The sequence below is a fragment of the Budorcas taxicolor genome, chromosome 17, assembly GCF_023091745.1.
Source record: "Budorcas taxicolor isolate Tak-1 chromosome 17, Takin1.1, whole genome shotgun sequence".
Lineage (NCBI taxonomy): Eukaryota > Metazoa > Chordata > Mammalia > Artiodactyla > Bovidae > Budorcas > Budorcas taxicolor.
The window spans coordinates 32,772,921-32,791,081 of NC_068926.1; the positions used below are offsets into that span (position 1 = coordinate 32,772,921).

General features: G+C 37.5%; 1 protein-coding gene across 1 annotated transcript in view; it reads right to left on the minus strand.

The window, feature by feature from the left end:
* Positions 1–18,161, minus strand: part of FAT4 (FAT atypical cadherin 4) — a 184,200-nt gene that overhangs the window by 68,830 nt on the left and 97,209 nt on the right. The window contains exons 3-6 of the mRNA XM_052654811.1: positions 17,188–17,449; positions 15,354–15,704; positions 8,052–8,974; positions 7,242–7,416 (exon numbers count right to left, since the gene is read on the minus strand). Of these exons, the coding sequence (XP_052510771.1) occupies positions 7,242–7,416; positions 8,052–8,974; positions 15,354–15,704; positions 17,188–17,449 (1,711 nt within the window). The remainder of the gene's footprint in view (positions 1–7,241; positions 7,417–8,051; positions 8,975–15,353; positions 15,705–17,187; positions 17,450–18,161) is intronic.

An 18,161-nucleotide genomic window follows, 5' to 3' on the forward strand; every position in this document is an offset into this window, starting at 1 on the left:
GGGTTTGATTCTGAGTCAGGAAGATCCCCTGAAGAAGGGATAGGCTACCCACGCCAGTATTCTTGGGCTTCCCTAGTGGCTGAGCTGGTAAAGAATCTGCCTGCAATGCGGGAGACCTGGGTTTGATCCCTCGGTTGGGAAGATCCCCTGGAGGTGGAAAGGCTACCCACTCCAGTATTCTGGCCTGGAGAATTCCATGGACTATATAGCCCATGGGGTCACAAAGAGTCAGACACTACTAAGCAATTTTCACTTTCACTTAGGAAGCTTACATGATACTGGAAGTATGAGAGCTATTGATGAGGTAACCAAACTGTAGCGTGCCAGGTCCCTCTGTCCATGGGATTTCCCAGACAAGAATACTGGAGTGGGTTGCCATTTCCTTCTCCAGGCGATCTTCCCGACCCATGGATGGAATCCACATCTCTTGTACTGGCAGGCAGATTCTTTATTGTTGAGCCACCAGGAACGCATTATATTCTATATAAGCATATAACTTTAAATGACAATTAATGTCTAAGAAAAAATTCACAACACAGTAATGTGATAGAAATACTGGAGAGATGGGAAGTGGGACCTATAGACTGGCAGTCAGATAAATCCTCTCTGAGAAGTTGACGTTTTACTTAGATGCAATGACAAAATGACAGCGACACAGATGTCGTCTGCACCCCCTCATTAAAAAGTGGTAAAAAAACAACAACAAAACAGCCAGCTACAAAGTAGAACACTCCAGATAGTGAGAACTACAGGTACAAATGCAAAGGGCCAAGGATGAGAAAAAGGTTGGCGTTTTTAAAGGGGCCAGATTAACCGGCACTAGCAATTTGCTGTCAGTATTTAGCGACTACTCTCCAGCAGTAAGTCACCTGATCCGTAAGCTTGCTGATTTTTGTAGTGTAAATACTCCTACATTAGCTGATTTCAACCAAACCAATGTGGAGATACTGAACAGAGTTGAGAGGTGATAATGACCAAAGGAGATCGGCCAGGGGATTTCTTTGGAAGGAATGATGCTAAAGCTGAAACTCCAGTACTTTGGCCACCTCATGAGAAGAGTTGACTCATTGGAAAAGACTCTGATGCTGGGAGGGATTGGGGGCAGGAGGAGAAGGGGACGACAGAGGATGAGATGGCTGGATGGCATCACGGACTCGATGGACATGAGTCTGAGTGAACTCCGGGAGTTGGTGATGGACAGAGAGGCCTGGCGTGCTGCAATTCATGGGGTGGCAAAGAGTTGGACACAACTGAGTGACTGAACTGAACTGAACTGAACTGAATGACCAATGGTGGAACATAATAAAGGAAGGCAGCAGCAGATGATGACAGAGGGGTCAGATAGTAGACAGAGGCAAGGTCATTTAATGCCATGTGGTCAATGGTAAGAAATTTAGTTTTTATTCTTGGAAATCACCAAATGGTTTTAATTAAGCAACAGGGCATAATCATTTTTTATGGCTTTAAGGTTCATGAGCTGCTTGTTGGAGAGCATACTGTGGGGGAGAAAGTCAGTTAGAAAGCTATCATATTTGCCCTGGCATGGACTAAAGTGGGGGGCTTCCCAGGTGGCGCTAGTGTTAAAGAACCTGCCTACCAATGCAGGAGACATAAGAGATGCAGGTTCAATCCCTGTGTGGGGAAGGTCCCATGGAGGAGGGCATGGCAACACACTCCAGTGTTCTTGCCTAGAGAATCCCATGGACCAAGGAGCCTGGTGGGCTACGGTCCATAGGGTCACAAAGAGTCAGACATGACTGAAGTGACTTAGCAAGCACACATCCACACAGACTAAGGTGGTGGTAATGGAGATTTTGAAAATTGGATCAATCAGCACATTTTGTGAGTCAGAGTCTAGTTGTCAATGGACTTGTTGAACAAAGTTTGCCTTGAGCAGTTGTGAAACCGGGGACAGAGAACAACTTATGGAGAAGCATAAAAGTCAGAAATTTTATTTGGCCTTACTAAGCTTAAGATGTTGGCAATTTGATCTCTGGTTCCTCTGATGAATGTGAGTTTGAGTGAACTCCGGGAGATGGGGATGGACAGGGAGGCCTGGCATGCCGCAATTCATGGGGTCGCAAAGAGTCGGACACGACTGAGCGACTGAACTGAACTGAAGCTTAAGATGTCCAACAAATGTGCTGATTAATATGAGCAGCTAAAATGAATCATTTCAACATTTATTCCTGCTAATACATTTTTCATGTAGGAATTAGTGTTTCTGTCAAATAGATAGCAATATAAAGGTAACTGCCTTCCAATGTAGATGTGGATTCGATCCCTTAGTCAGGAAGATCACCTGCAGAAGGAAATGGCAACCCACTCCAGTATTCTTGCCCAGAAAATCCCATGGACAGAGGAGTCTGGTGGGCTATAGTTCAAAGGGTCACAAAGAGTCAGACACAACTGGGCAACTGAGCACACACACTCAAAGGTAACTTCTTCAAGGTCACATACCTAAAAATTGTCAGAGATGGAATTCGAACCTCTTTTTAACCACAAAGCTATGTGTTTACCTTTATAATATACTTACATTTTGTAAATTAATTCTTAGGATTAATTTTTTGGAAATATAAAGCTCTGAGTTCCCTGATAATTCCCTGCTACTTACGGTATTTAAAACATATTACTTAATTTATTGCACTTATGAGAAAATGGTAAGGAAAAATTTTGGAAGGAAGGATCTTTGGGAACCGAGTGTCCAAATATGAGAAGGACAATAACTGCTTTAGGGCCAGCTCTCCTCTTAGGATGAACCACAGGTACTGGGTTCTCTGCAGTACTTTCATGACTGCACCTGGGTGAAGCCTTAGCCTCCTGGGAGTGTCTACTTGGTACATATTTCTAGAAGAAATAACACTGAGTAATTTGGACTGAAGGCAGAACGTCCATACTTTTTATTGTATCAGTTGAACAAAATATTATCTTTAATTGAGTTTTAGCCTCACCTCTTTGAATTAATCTTTAGTAAGTAAATCCTATGGGAGAAAAAAAAAAAAGTGAGGTCGAATTGTTGCCCTCTGTCCTGGTTTCGTTATTTAACAATGCAACACTTGGTCCCACACATATAGGATAGTGTGGTTGTATTCATTTTAAGCAGTGGACAGGAGTCCTTAGAGAGCTTCCAGATGTGCTACTCTACAGCCATGCAGTCAGTAAATAAAAATACGATGCAAGTGGAATGCTAATATCTTCTCCACAAACATTCAAAGATTTAGAGGTCTGCTGATAAAAATAAGCTGCTGCTTCAATTGCTGCCATATTGCCAAACTTGACCCATCTTTGGGTTGCCATCAGGTAAGAATTTCAAAAGAGCAAAGGAAAAATGATTTGTGAGCTAAGGAATAAAACTGTCAATTTTTTTTTTCCTGTTTAGAACACTTTGATATTTTCCTGGTTCTCAGAACACTGCCAATTCGAGAATAACCTGGCATCTGGGACTTAAAAGCTGCCATATTTTTCTGAATTTTCTCATGTCATCTACTAATTTGACTTTTAAATCACAGCAGTGAATAAGTATTTTAAATCCTGTGTCAGAGACTTCATTCCTGGAATATAAAACTGCAAATTCTGAAGCCTGATATATGAAGCTCTCACTGTTCTACACAAGTGGATATTGACGACACTGGAAGTACAAAAAGGAACTGGATATAAAATTATGGTTACACATGAGTTTTAATAATTTTAGAAACATCTAGTCCAACATACCTCACAATTTCTGATTGCTTTATATGTGATTCATATTAAAGGATCTCCATACACCTACTTGTATGTATCCATACATACATATATGGATGTGAGAGTTGAACTGTGAAGAAGGCTGAGCGCCGAAGAATTGATATGTTTGAACTGTGGTGTTGGAGAAGACTCTTGAGAGTCCCTTGGACTGCAAGGAGATCCAACCAGTCCATTCTGAAGGAGATCAACCCTGGGATTTCTTTGGAAGGAATGATGCTAAAGCTGAAGCTCCAGTACTTTGGCCACCTCATGCGAAGAGTTGACTCATTGGAAAAGACTCTGATGCTGGGAGGGACTGGGGTCAGGAGGAGAAGGGGACGACAGAGGATGAGATGGCGGGATGGCATCACGGACTCGATGGACATGAGTCTGAGTGAACTCCGGGAGATGGTGATGGACAGGGAGGCCTGGCATGCTGCGATTTCATGGGGTCGCAAAGAGTCGGACACGACTGAGCGACTGAACTGAACTGAGGCATATTTAACAAATATTGTATCAGTTAAACATTGTAATAAACTACGTTGTAATTACTATTATCCCCATTTTACTGAGAAAAAACTGAGATTGAAAGAGATGATAGATTTTGTCTGAATCACAAAAAAAATTTTGAGAGAAACAGAATTTAAATCACCATCAGTTCAAATTTAAAGCTTTTAATCAGTATATTATATAGACAATTATTGGGTTTATTTTGCAAATAAAATTATTTTGGAAATTAATATATATTTTTCAAATTTTACTTTAACTCAACACTAAAACCTTCACATACACTAAACTTGGAAGTCAGATATACTAGGGTCTGAATCCTACTCTGCGACTTCTTGGCTGTGTGTGTGTGTGTGTTTGTGTGTGTGTGTATGAGTGCTCAGTCATGTCTGACTCTTTGCAACCCTATAGACTGTAGCTCTCCAGGCTCTTCTGCCCATGCGACTTTCCAGGCAAGAATACTGGAGCAGTTTAGCCATTTTCTACTCCAGGGGATCTTCCCAACCCAGGGACTGAACCCACATCTCTTGAGTCTCCTGCATTGGCAGGTGGATTCTTTACCACTGCACCACCTCCTGAGCAAATTACTTAGTTACTCTGAGGAGTTTACTGTAAGTAAAGTGGAAACAAAAACACCATAGTCTCTGAGATAATAAAGTAATGTGTAGAAATGGGTTAATATCTGTAAAATCTGGCAAACTGCATGACTCCGATTGCCAAATGTCAGAAAACAACCATTCCCTTCCCCTGCACAATATCTCCCTCTTGGCTCCACAGGCGCACAAAAAGATTTTTAAATTCTCAGAATGATCTGATTGAAAACATGCACTCTTGTCTAGATGTCTACATTCTTTCTCTGACATGGCTTTTGACTTAGAATGTTCCAAATCACAAATCCCCTGATGGAGAACTTCTATGAGTTTTGCCCTGTCCATCCAGGGTCACCCTACACTGCGTCTCTGATTCTCACAATCACAATCTGCTCCTCGCCCTGGGATGACCTTTGTGTGACACACCATCTTGTGCAGCAAGTTTTATAATGACGGATGCCTTAGCAGCCAGATTCCTGGGTCTGGTTTCTCCTCCCCCAAATGATCTGCACAAAGACTCTGTTTCTGGGAGTGCCTAGAATTGACTGCACATATCCCGCAACTGCAGAGGACAGCTGAGTCTGCGGTGTTTTCATAATAAAATCTCGCCTCTATATATCTGACCCTCTACTAGTTTGTACACCTCTTTATCCTTTCTTTTCTCCAGATGACTCTTGAAATACGGATTGACCTGAGCCATGTGGCAGTGACTGCATTTGCCACATAAAAATGTTTATCTACTGACTGAGAAGTACTGCCTACACATATAATGAAACATGTTTCAGATCAACTTGGTTTAAGTTTTATATGGTTACCACACCACATTCTGCTCATCATTGCCTGGGATTTTATAGTTTGCATGAAATGTAACACAGTCATTCACACGGATTAAAAAAATAAAAAACGAGAATAGTGCTTTCCTTCACAAAACAATAGTCTGAGATGAAGTAAATGGCAAATAATATAGACAGAGCCATCTTGATAAATAAGCAGTGGCACTATTATTAGCATACTTAACATAAATTTATAATGACTCTTAATCTTCAAATCTCCTTTTTTTATGAAGTGGTGACATGAAATTGTATACTCTGAAATTGGCCACAAATAACAAAAATATCAAAAAATTATATTCATCAAAAACATTTCAACCACAGCAAAAACAGCTCATTTGAAAATTCAGAATACTTCTCCTATAGCAGTAGCCACACATCTACATAAATATCCATATACCAAAAATGTCAGTCCTTTGAAGTTCCAACAAATCTGCCTGTTCTTAAAACAATTTCAACAAATTAATAAAGAGATGTCAACATTACTAACTTCCTCAATAATTAAAATAGTAAGTTTTAACAATTTTTATAAATGAGTGTTACATAAGGACTGCTGCTGCTAAGTCGCTTCAGTCGTGTCCAACTCTGTGCGACCCCATAGACGGCAGCCCACCAGGCTCCGCCGTCCCTGGAATTCTCCAGGCAAGAACACTGGAGTGGGTTGCCATTTCCTTCTCCAATGCATGAAAGCGAAAAGTGAAAGTGAAGTCGCTCAGTCTTGTCCGACTCTTCACGACCCCATGGACTGCAGCCCACCAGGCTCCTCCGTCCATGGGATTTTCCAGGCAAGAGTCAATGCCTCATAATTCCCTGAGACTTTTGAAGATCGATGATTTATTCATTCATTTGTTTATTCAACACATATTTAAGCACATCTACTTTCTTCAAGGCACAGAGGTTCTTTAACAAATTATAGTTGTTTCAGCTTTGAATTACAAGTGTAAAACAAAACAGTGGTTAACAGGAATGTTACGTTTTGAATAGATTGTATTTTATGCTACTTGCTCTATAATTTTATGCAATTACTATTTCCAAACAGCGAGAGCTAATATATACTGCTTTTCTTTCTCCCTATCATAGTTCATTATACTGCTACTCAATGAGAAGCCAGGCTCTCACTGACACCCTTTTTGGAGTTCTGTGGGGCTTCATCAGATGCTTATCATATCTACTTATGATTTTGCAGAACCTACAGGATTAATGAAGCAGAACTCTGGACCCACTCTCTTATCTCCATGACCAGTTAGAACCATCTGAATGTTTTCAAAGCTAAGGTACTTGAAATATCCACAGTCCAGGGGGAGAGTACAGAGTCACCCCCAGAGATACTGTGTCAGCCTACCAGGCAATGATATATTGTGTCTTATAGGAATAGAGCTTTGTTTGTAATGTGCCCAAACCCTTACCATTTACATATAAATTTCATAAAGTGATATATGTTCTATAAAATGATGTGGATACTACTGAAGTTCCAAGCATTAGTAAATTTCAAAAAAAAAAAAAAAAATTTAGTTTGGTGGTAGAAAAACGTACTTCCATTTACATATATTATGAAGAAATTTTTCACTGTCGAACAAGGTTATTACAGATTTACCTGAATCTGTAGCTGTGATCAGCAAGACAAAATGTTCCTTTGTTTCACGGTCCAAACTCTGTGTTACTTGAAGTTCTCCACTAGCTGAGAGAGTGAAAGCATTGTCTTCATTACCACCAAATAGAACATATGAGAGTTTGCTGTTGGAACCTTGATCATCATCTCTTGCCACCACCTACAGGAGAAAACAATATAGGACATGAATGTGAGTAATACTCACAAAATGTATATCATGAAATAAAGTGTATTATTAAAAATAATAGGGTAGAGCCATACAGACCAATATTAAAAGGTTTCAGAGACATGTTTGTAAGTTTTAGGTAAAATATTAAAATGGCGTGGTGTACAATATATAATTTGTATACAACCAGGTATAAAATCAACACATTGCATTTTTGGAAGACCTCACAAAAATTTTTTTAACAGCAGATCCATCCCGGTAGTTGGATTTGTAAAGAGGGAGTGAAGAACAACATTTGTAAAAGTTGTCAAACTTTAACATCATTTTATTTTCTTACTATGTATAGAAACTGTTAGAGTGAAACAAAATTCAAAAATGCACAAATGCATAAATGTGTGCAGCAGAGGTAAACACAAAAGGATATAATTGAAATACAATATTTCATCTACAAGGAAGTCAACAGGTCCTTAGGTGTAATTTTCATAAAGCTGTCCTTTTCAAGATCTGGTGCATCAGCGAGTAAGCGTTTTTGGATGAGAATGAGGAAGAGAGTGGGGCAGCATGACCACTGTAATTAAATGAATTGTCTTACAAAAAGCACAATATTTGTTTGATTTAAATATAATTACCTGAAGAACTGTTCTGGGTAATGTTCCCAGATTCTCAGGGACATTTACAGAATATGGAGACAGCTCGAATACGGGGACAAAATCATTAATATCCAGCAGAACAATGCTGACGGTCGAGGTATCGGTTCTGGGAGTGCTGCCCCGATCTGTTGCCTGAACAGTTAAAGAGTAAGTAGGGGTCTTCTCTCGATCCAAAGGCTTAGCCACGGTGATTGCCCCTGTGACCGAGTCGATCCGAAATTCCTGATTGGCATTACCATCGACAATGCCATAGCGGACCTGTCCATTTGTACCTTCATCTCCATCTGCTGCAAATACTTGTATTATATCTGTTCCAGTAAGTGTATTTTCATTAATCTCCACTTTATACATGGCCTGTGCAAAAACAGGGTTATTATCGTTGATGTCAAGTACCATAACTACCACCTCTGTAGATGAAGACAGAGATGGATGACCCTTGTCCGTAGCCACCACCGTGAGAGTATAATTGGAAACCTCCTCTCTGTCTAGCTCTCCAGTGAGCCTTACTTCTCCATCGATGGTCCCGATAGTGAACTTATTTCCCGAAGGGTTCAGTAGGGTGTACTCAATGTAGCTGTTTGGGCCGCTGTCTGGGTCAGTTGCTTGTGCTTTGAAAACAATGGTATCAATAGGTGTGTTTTCTGGAATGTAGGTCAATTTAGGGGAAAGAAAGGTTGGGGGGTTATCATTGACATCCAGCAAAATAATGGAGATTTGAGCAGTGCTTGTGAATCTGGAGGCTGGAAGCTGTGGCAGGTCATGCACTTGAACGACCAGATTGTAGAAGGACTGACTCTCCCGATCCAAAGGTTTTAGAACTTTCAATACCCCATTCTTGTCGACTGTAAACTGCCCAAGGCTATCGCCAGAAGCAATACTGTAAGCCAATTGAGAGTTGATGCCTGAAATGGAAGGGGGAAAAAATTAAATTTTCTGAACTAAATGCTGATTGCAAACTAAACTGCACCAAAAATTTCATGATATGAACTTGTGTATTTGATACACATGGCTGCCAAACTTATGAATGATTTAGCCAGAGTTAATTTTCTTTCCAAGGAATATATAACCCATAACTCTTTTCTTGGTATCATTTGATTTGAAAAGATGTTTACAATCTGGTGAACAAATGATCTATATACTGCTGGCTATTTACCAAGGTGTTGAAATGCTAAATTAGGAAAGTGAAGAGGAAAAAAAATATACTAGAGAGCGGAAATTTTTCTATACATTTCTTTATTTCTGTCACATAATTCCTGAGAATTCAACATTAACAGTGCCACACTCTACTACTAGCCAAACATTTATCACATTAGTAATTTATTGAGGCCAACACCAATTTTCAGAGAATGATAATAACATTTTCTGATATATGGCATTAGTCATGGATGCTTTAAGTCTACTTTTACTTTTCTTGGCAGAACCAATATATACTTTTTAATTCCTATTAAATGTCTGGCTAATACCTCTGAGAAAATAATTCTCTTTCAAATTTTATTATGTTTATTTACTGTGGTTTAAAAGTATTTTTGAAGAAAATGTTAGCAGTAAATGTATGCATAAAAGACTCCAAATATAAAGATTCACACTATTATTGGGATATTTTTAGATAATGTTTTATCAGTTTTTCCCAGGAACATATGTCACATTTTAATTTAAAAAGGCATATATAAATCGTTTCAGAAAATGATTGTAGCCATTTTCTAACAGAGATGATGTGGAGAATTGCTCAGCCTACTTATTGGTTTAGTAAATAATTTAAAGCTAAATTACAGATAAGCAGTGCAAACACAAAGAAAAAATTATATTTCCTGCCCCAGAATAACATTTTCTTCACTGGTCCATAATGTCATGTGTACTTTTATATTTTATCATAAACATGTTGGGCGGGCAATTATAGGATGGCCGAAGAATTTCTAAGAAACATATCTTATATCTAGATAATCCATCCTTAATAAAGATGCTCTACTCTGGGATCTTATGCTATGAAAAATCCATTGAGTTATATAAACTACTTACAAATAGCTCCTATATTTATGAACTTTAACTATTCAAGTGTCAAAAATGTGTCCACTCTTTGCCAAAAGGCTTCTAGAACAAGTGGATCACCCTTTTCTTGAAAAATACTCTCTTAGGATTCTGTAGATACTTCAGTTAGCTTCTGCCTCTTCTTGAAACCCATTAAGTCCTTGTAAAGGCAAGTTTTAGTTGAGTAATACAATTTTTTTTCCTACCAGGTAGTGCCTGCTTATTTTTTTTTTTTTTTAATGCTAGAAGTATTATTTTCCCATGCTTTGATAGTTTCTTATCTGATATCCTTTGTCTATATGTTGATGCAGAGGAAACTATTTATGGAGATAACTTTCAGGCACTGGCTTGTTCACAAAAATTTCTAGGATAAACAAGGATTGAGTAGATCTTTGAAAAGGTAGGGGTTTTCTCCTCATTAAGAGTTGTGGCTTTTAATCTTTGCAGTTTATTTAAGACCACTCACAAGAGAACAAAGCAGAGGTTATAAAGTTCAAAATACTTAGGACACTGAGGATCAGGGAAAATATGAATAAATAAAGCTAATGGAGGCCACAGGTCAATTCGCCAGCAGGAGATAAAGAGAATTTTAAGATCTGGATAGAACAAGGTCAACAGCCTACTTCAACTCTCTGACTTAAAATTCCACAAGTTTGGGGGAAGAAAAGTTCTATCAACTGATGCAAAAAAAAATAAAAGAAAAAGGCTTCATCAACTGGTACTAAATATATTACTGAGAAAGTAATTTGATTTTAAATATATATATATATACATATATATATAGTGATATATATTTAATATATTTTTAAATAGAATTACTCTCTTAAGAATTTTTTTTGCATTTCCTATGGCTAACTTTGTCAGTAAATATTTAGTTCTTATTCTCGGAGGTACAAATTCAGACACAATTATTATTGAGAAAAAGTTATGAAGACACCTGGATAAAAATAATACCAATGAGCATTTCTATGTAAGTATATAAACCTTTCATGCCCAAGATCAAACGAAATTTAAAATACTGACAAAACTACACATGGCTACAAAGTGATGGTCTAACATTTCTACGTAAATCAACTGGAAGGCAAGCAATTAAATCTAGGATTGGAACACCCCTGGTCCACTGTGTATTCTACTTCCTGGAGTAAACAATTAACCTGCTGAGGCAAAAAGAGAACACGATACCAAGATTTTATAGCCTTGTTGTAAACAGCAGGACAGCCTCCTTTTTCGGGAGAAACTTTGCTGGGTAGGTGGGTGGTGGAAGTAATAAATATTAAATACAATTATGAAAAAGATAAAAGTGATTTTATATTTAAATTCATAATGATGAATATATTAGATGATAACATTAAAAATGAACTGGTAATGATTACAGTCACTATCTTTGAGAACATAAACATAGAAATACAACTTGTTTTGCACAAAATATTGCAGCACAATCTAAGAAATAGCTTTCATCTCAGGAACTGAAACTGTACTGCTGTAATTATAGGTCATAGAAACCATCTCTATGGACTTTACTATCAAGAAAAGGACTTTTCATTCCTGTCATGTCTAAGTGACTTTGGACATGTGCTCTACATCTAGAAAATACATGTAGACATATTGAGACTCAAAATTCTCCCTGAACCTTTATACTATCCTGAAAAATAAAGAGTTCAGGCCATTCTCTCTCCCTACTCCTTGCATCAAATATCCCAATCATGAATAAGTAAACATATTATTTTAACATTCTATAATTTATTCATATGTGCTAGAACTTGAATTTAGTGGGCTTTTACAGCCCCTAGATCTTTAAGCTAAGAACAGTTCATATTTCTAACCATTTATGTTCAGTGTTCTGAAAGTGGTTTAGTTACATGATTCTTTCTGGCAGTTTTATTGTGTGTGTGGTTGTGTTAGCTTTTTTTTTTGGTTGGTTTTTATTTCGGTCTTGAGAATAATTTAGTTCCAGGAAATACAGCACATAACTGTAGGTATGTGGCTCTGTTACAAAATGTGCATATTTATTCACAGTCCATAAATGCCTAATTATTTCTATGATGAACTAGTATTTGTCAACTTATCGTACAGCTGCAACACATGGAACTCTTGCAAACAGCATTTACTTTTATGAAGCAGTTCCGACAAGGTCATCAGGTCACTGGAATATGAAACTCATTTACAGGTCAATTGATCTGCATTGTATACCAAGTGTATATCAGTAAATTTATTCAACAATAATTATAATTACTTTATTCTCAAAGTACTCTATGACTCCCCAATATTTTTAAGAGTATATGAATTTATTTCTGGGATAATATAATAATTATCAAAGCTAGACTATTTCCATGAAACTTCAATTTATAATGTGTGTGCTCAGTCGCTCAGTCCTATCTGACTCTTTGCGGCTCCATGGACTGTAGCTTGCCAGGCTCCTCTTTCCGTCCATGGAATTTTCCATGCAATACTGGAGTGGGTTCCCATTTCCTTCTTCAAGGGATCTTCCCAACCCAGGGATCTAACCCACGTCTCTTGTGTCTCCTGCATTGGCAGACAGGTTCTGTACCCCTAGCACCCACCATACTTTGCCTCAATATAATACTTTCTTAGCTGTATGAATGAAAGCTTTGAGATTAATACATGTGCTACTTATCTTGTGAACACAGTAAAATATTTGCTTTATTCTTATTAAATGGTTATGCATGTAAAATTTTAGGTTAAACTTAGAGAATTTAGATATAAGTAACAGAAAATGTTAAATTTATTTTCATATAAAATGTCTTCATTTTAGATGATAATATTATCTCCTCTGAAAGCTCTTGGTCTGAGATTAAAACTAAATTCTTAATTAGAAAAGTCTAAATAACATTGTGAAACACGTTGGGAGCTATTTAGTATAACTGAGTTGGCAGTTTTAAACAAAGAATGTTACCCTTGTACAGTCTTATCATGATCCTTGAAATTCAGAGAGAATAGAAACTGTGTCCTATATTTTAGGTCAAGGTGCAGGAAATTACACTGATAAAAGTATTCAATACTAAAACAATGGGAAAATGTAGCTTGAAACTTTTATCTAACACAATTAAAGGAAAAAAAATCCATAAAAAGTAACTTGAAGTCAATGGTTAATACATTTCTGTGAATATGCTTGCATGGAATATTCCAGCAGGTTTCACAAAGGAAGTTTCTTATTTGCTATTTTCTCAGTTCTCTACAGTTGAGTTTTGAGAATAAATGGAATTTACTCTAGACCTGCAAACAATCCTATGATACAATAGGCTCTCTCTAATGCTTAGAGTCACAAAGAAACTTGGCAGATAATTCTTCACTTCAGAAAAGTTAGGACAAATTAAAAAATGTTCGTATCCAGAGATCAGGTAAACTAATTAAGTTTATAATAATAGATAAGTCAACATTCAAAATAAAGATTAACCTAACCTCACCTATGCATAAAGTCTAATGGGAGACACTTACATGTACGGAACTAGGCTGATGTACATGAAATAGACTGTGCCATATTCTTAGGCCAGGACTGGCTACATACTAGGGACAAGTGGTCCGTCATATTTGCTGGTCCCACATCCAAGGATTCAACCAACATAGACCAAAAATATTTTGAGGGGAAAAAATTCCAAAAAGTTCCAAATTTCAAGCAAAACTTAAATCTTCTGTGCTCTGGAAACTATTTATATAGCATTTATATTGCAGTAGGTATTGTGAGTAATCTAGAGATGATTTATAGTATATGGGTGAATGTGCATGGGTTGTATGCAGATATTACACTATTTTATATAAAGGACTTGAGCATCTTGGATTTTGGTATCAATGAGGCTTCCCTAGAGGCTCAGAGATACAGAATCTCCCTGCAATGCAGGAGACCGGGATTTGATCCCTGGGTCAGGAAAATCCCCTGGAGAAGGGAATGGCTACCAACTCCAGTATTCTTGCCTAGAGAATCTCATGGACAGAGGAGTCTGGCAGCTACAGTTCTTGGGGTCACAAAGAGTCGGACACTACTGAGCAACTAACAGTTTCACTTCACTAACTTTCCAGAGGTCCTGGAACCAATCCCATGCTGATACAAGGGATGACTGTATTTGACAACTGTCAGTTGTTGTTTTTAATATTATTAGCAATTTGTGGTACCTAAAATAGGCACTTCTATTTTAGGAATATTTATGTTTTCATTATTAACTATGCTTAAATAAGAGAGGAAAACTTCAAAATGCACTTAATGAATTCTAAAGAAAGCATTTTCTATTTCATGAATTGAAAGATATATAGAAATACTGTGCTCTGCCTCTCATATCTTTGTAAGTGGCGATTCTAGACACTCTCGAAAGGAAACTAAGTATAGAGCAGAATGGGATGAATGGTACTCTGAGATCACATAAATCATTTAAGTCAGCAAGAACCAGGAAATTCTAAATTAAGGTTGATATGCCTATGCCACGAGGCATATCCTTGGGCTAGAGACTGGTTTCCTCTTAAAATACTGTCCCTTGTTTTCTTAACTAAATGAACATTTAGCTGCATCCAATGGAAGGAAAAACAAGGTATTAGCTTTCTGAACAAAGATTGACAATCTGTACAATGTTACCTCTAAAGGCTATATTATCTGGTATGTGTATTTACAAAATAAGTCTCCAAGGGAGTCATACTTCAAAGTTTTTCAAATAAATAAAAATCAAACAAATATCAAACATTGTAAAGTCTAGACTTAATTTAAAATCTCAACTAGATTATGTAGCATAAAAATTAAAGAGATCTGAGACCGTCCTTTGAGTCAAAGCATGAAAGCTTGCTGAGATACTCTGAGCCATTTTCGGTCAGAAATACAAAACTAATCATGCATTCTGAAGTATTTTTTGAGATTTGGTTTTCCTTTAGCATCCACATTTTATCCTTTTTATGTTAAAAGAATATATGTAAGCAAATAGTTATCTGAAGAAAACCAGCCAAAAAGCTGCTTTATGACTTCTACATTGCTTAACTGCAGTGGTGTCACACATTTAGAGAGAATAAAGGAAGATAAATTTATAAAGCTTATAAGATGCACACAATGTATGCTGTGTAAGTGTTATGAAAAAGAACTTAACTAATAAAACCCTTAGTCTTTTAATCCTCTATAGTTAAATTATAAATCTATTCCTCAACTTTGGATCTATATTTACAAAATGCAATTTTGTGACAGCTGCACACAGTAAATAAATATGACATAAATCTAATGATTAATGTTTAATAAACTTTAAGTATGCAAAATAAAGTACATACCATCATCTGCATCGGTAACATTAAACACAAGAACAGTAGATCCTAGAGGTAGATTCTCCATTAAAGATGTGCTGTATGAATTCAAGCTGAAAATGGGTGGATTATCATTTACATCTAGTATGTTGAAGTAAACCCTGATGGTAGTAAATTGTCCCCCACCATCTTCAGCCCGAACAGTGAGGATATAATATTGCTGTGCTTCATAATCCAACATTCGAGTCAAATTAAAGACTCCAGTAACTGGATTCAGGAAAAATATGCCATCTTCATCATCTTCACTCACAATATATGTAATTTCTCCATTCACACCAGAGTCATCATCTGTAGCCAAAATAGCTGCTACCAAAGAACCTAGAATAAATTGAGAATCTAAAATTAATGGGACAGGGTATTGCTAAGAGACTATATATGATACCAAAACATTTATTTGTACAGTAAAATATTTTAACTAGAATCACTACGAAAATATAATGAAAACAACACTCTGTAGATTTCTACATTAACATGGATGCCAACTTTCCCAAATATCCAGTAGATTTTATGTGTGTGTGTGTGTGTGGACGCTCAGTCGCTCAGTCATGTCTGACTCTTTGCAACCTCATGGACTGTAGCCCACCAGGCTCCTCTATCCATGGAATTTTCCTGGCAAGAATACTGGAGTGGGTTTCCATTTCCTAGTCCAGGAGATCTTCCCAACCCAGGGATTGAACCTATGTCCCTGGAGTCTCCTGCATTGACAGGCGTATCCTTTATCCCTGTGCCACCTTGGAAGCCAGTAGATCTTATGTTGCAATGTAAATGTTCTGGGAAGTGAACACAACTTCTGACATTATTTTTCTACCTACCAATTCATGAACATATTGATGAATTCAGTGAACATATATTGGGGCCCACTGCTAGTGTCAGGAACTGGCAATTCCAAGCAATAATACAGAATTATGCTAAGGGGATACCACTGAACAGCTTATATGACCACTGCTAGAAATGAGGTGAGAAAGAAATGTGACGGGAATTTCATGAAGGACATGAACAATTCATCTTGGTGAACTGACTGCAGTGAGATTTTAGTCCTCTCTAAATGTTTCATTTCTTTGTCAAATGAGTTTCTAAAACATATGCCTTATTTTACAAACTCATTCAAATATAATTCAAAATATAATTTCAGTTTTAGATAAGAATTTCTAATAGTGGAAATGAAGTCAACACATACCAGAAACAGGGATATTGAGTACTCACATGCAACAGTCACAACATAGTATATTCAAAGAAGCAAGGTGAAAATTCAGGATTCCTATTCTACTAACATTTATTCAGCATCTGCTAATCCTCAAGCCGCATGTTAGCAAACTCATACATGTTTTATCCTAACAAGAATTATTGTTTCCATATACAGAAGGAATTGAAGCTAAGAGAAATTAATTAATTGCCCTGGTTCACACAGCTAGTAAATATTGTAACGAGTATTCACAGGTTTTCCTGTGCTTTTTTTTTGCTTTCTAAGCTCAGGAACATAATCACATCAGACATCCTTACAGTGAAAAAACAGTATCAAAACTGCGGTTGCCAGGAAACTTAACAATGCATGTCACAGATACTTTCAGAAACAAATATCTGTAATTAAGAAGTCAGATGGTTAGCTTATCTCATTTGCTCTCAAAAGTCTGGAAATTTGTTTGGGAATTGTAGCAAAGACAGTTAATTAAAATATTTAAAAATCCAATGTTTATACCCAGTAGCACATACTAGTCACAATTTTAGAGCAGCCAAAACCTAGTCCGTGTAACTGTAGTCAAAGGTGACCCTTGCAAAATATACTTCAAAGTGTGCCACCTACCTGGGGTTGTGTCTTCTGGGATGTCAAAAGAGTACACAGGCCGGGAGAACTTGGGTGTGTGGTCATTCACATCACTGACAGTAATATTTATTCTCATATCCGAGGACTGAAGACCATCATCCGCACGAACAAGCAAGGAATATTTGGAACGACGTTCTCTGTCCAGTCTCTTGGTAGCTATCAGATCTCCAGATTCAGGGTCAATTCGGAAGCTGTCATCGGCTCCACTGATGATCGTATATGTGACAAGAGCATTTGCACCCTAGGGAAAAGAGAGCAGAATCGGAACTGCTGGAAGCAGAACAGTAAAAGTGCTGCTCCTTGTGCTGAATGTATACTTGACAAAGTGAGGCTCCAGGGTTTAATTTCATATGATACTGTAATATTTCAAATAGTAACAGTCCAGTGTAGTTAACTAAATAGTCTTTCACTATTCATTTCATTAAATAACACAGCGAATCTCAGCCTTCAAAATGTGTGTGTGTGTGTGTGTGTGTGTGTGCACGCATGTGTGTGTGCTCTATGCATGCTCAGTCGGGTCTGACTCTGCAACCCTGTGGACTGCAACCTGCCAGGGTCTTCTGTGCATGGGATTTTTCAGGCAAGAATACTGGAGTGGGTTGCCATTTCCTCCTCTAGGGAATCTTCCTGACTCAGGGATCGAACCAGCATCTCCTGTCTCTCCCACACTGGCAGGTGGATTCTTTAAGACTTGAGTCACTTGGAAAGCCCATATATATGTGTGTATGTGAGAGAATAGTAACCCACTCCAGTATTCTAGCCTGGAGAATCCCATGGACAGAGGAGGCTGGCTGGTTATGGTCTATAGGGTCACAAAGTATTGGACATGATTGAGCAACTAAGCACAGCACACACACACACACACACACACACACACATATAAATTCTTAAAATATATCATAGAAAGGGGTCAGACTGTCACTGTGGAAAATACAAATGATGATAATAGTATT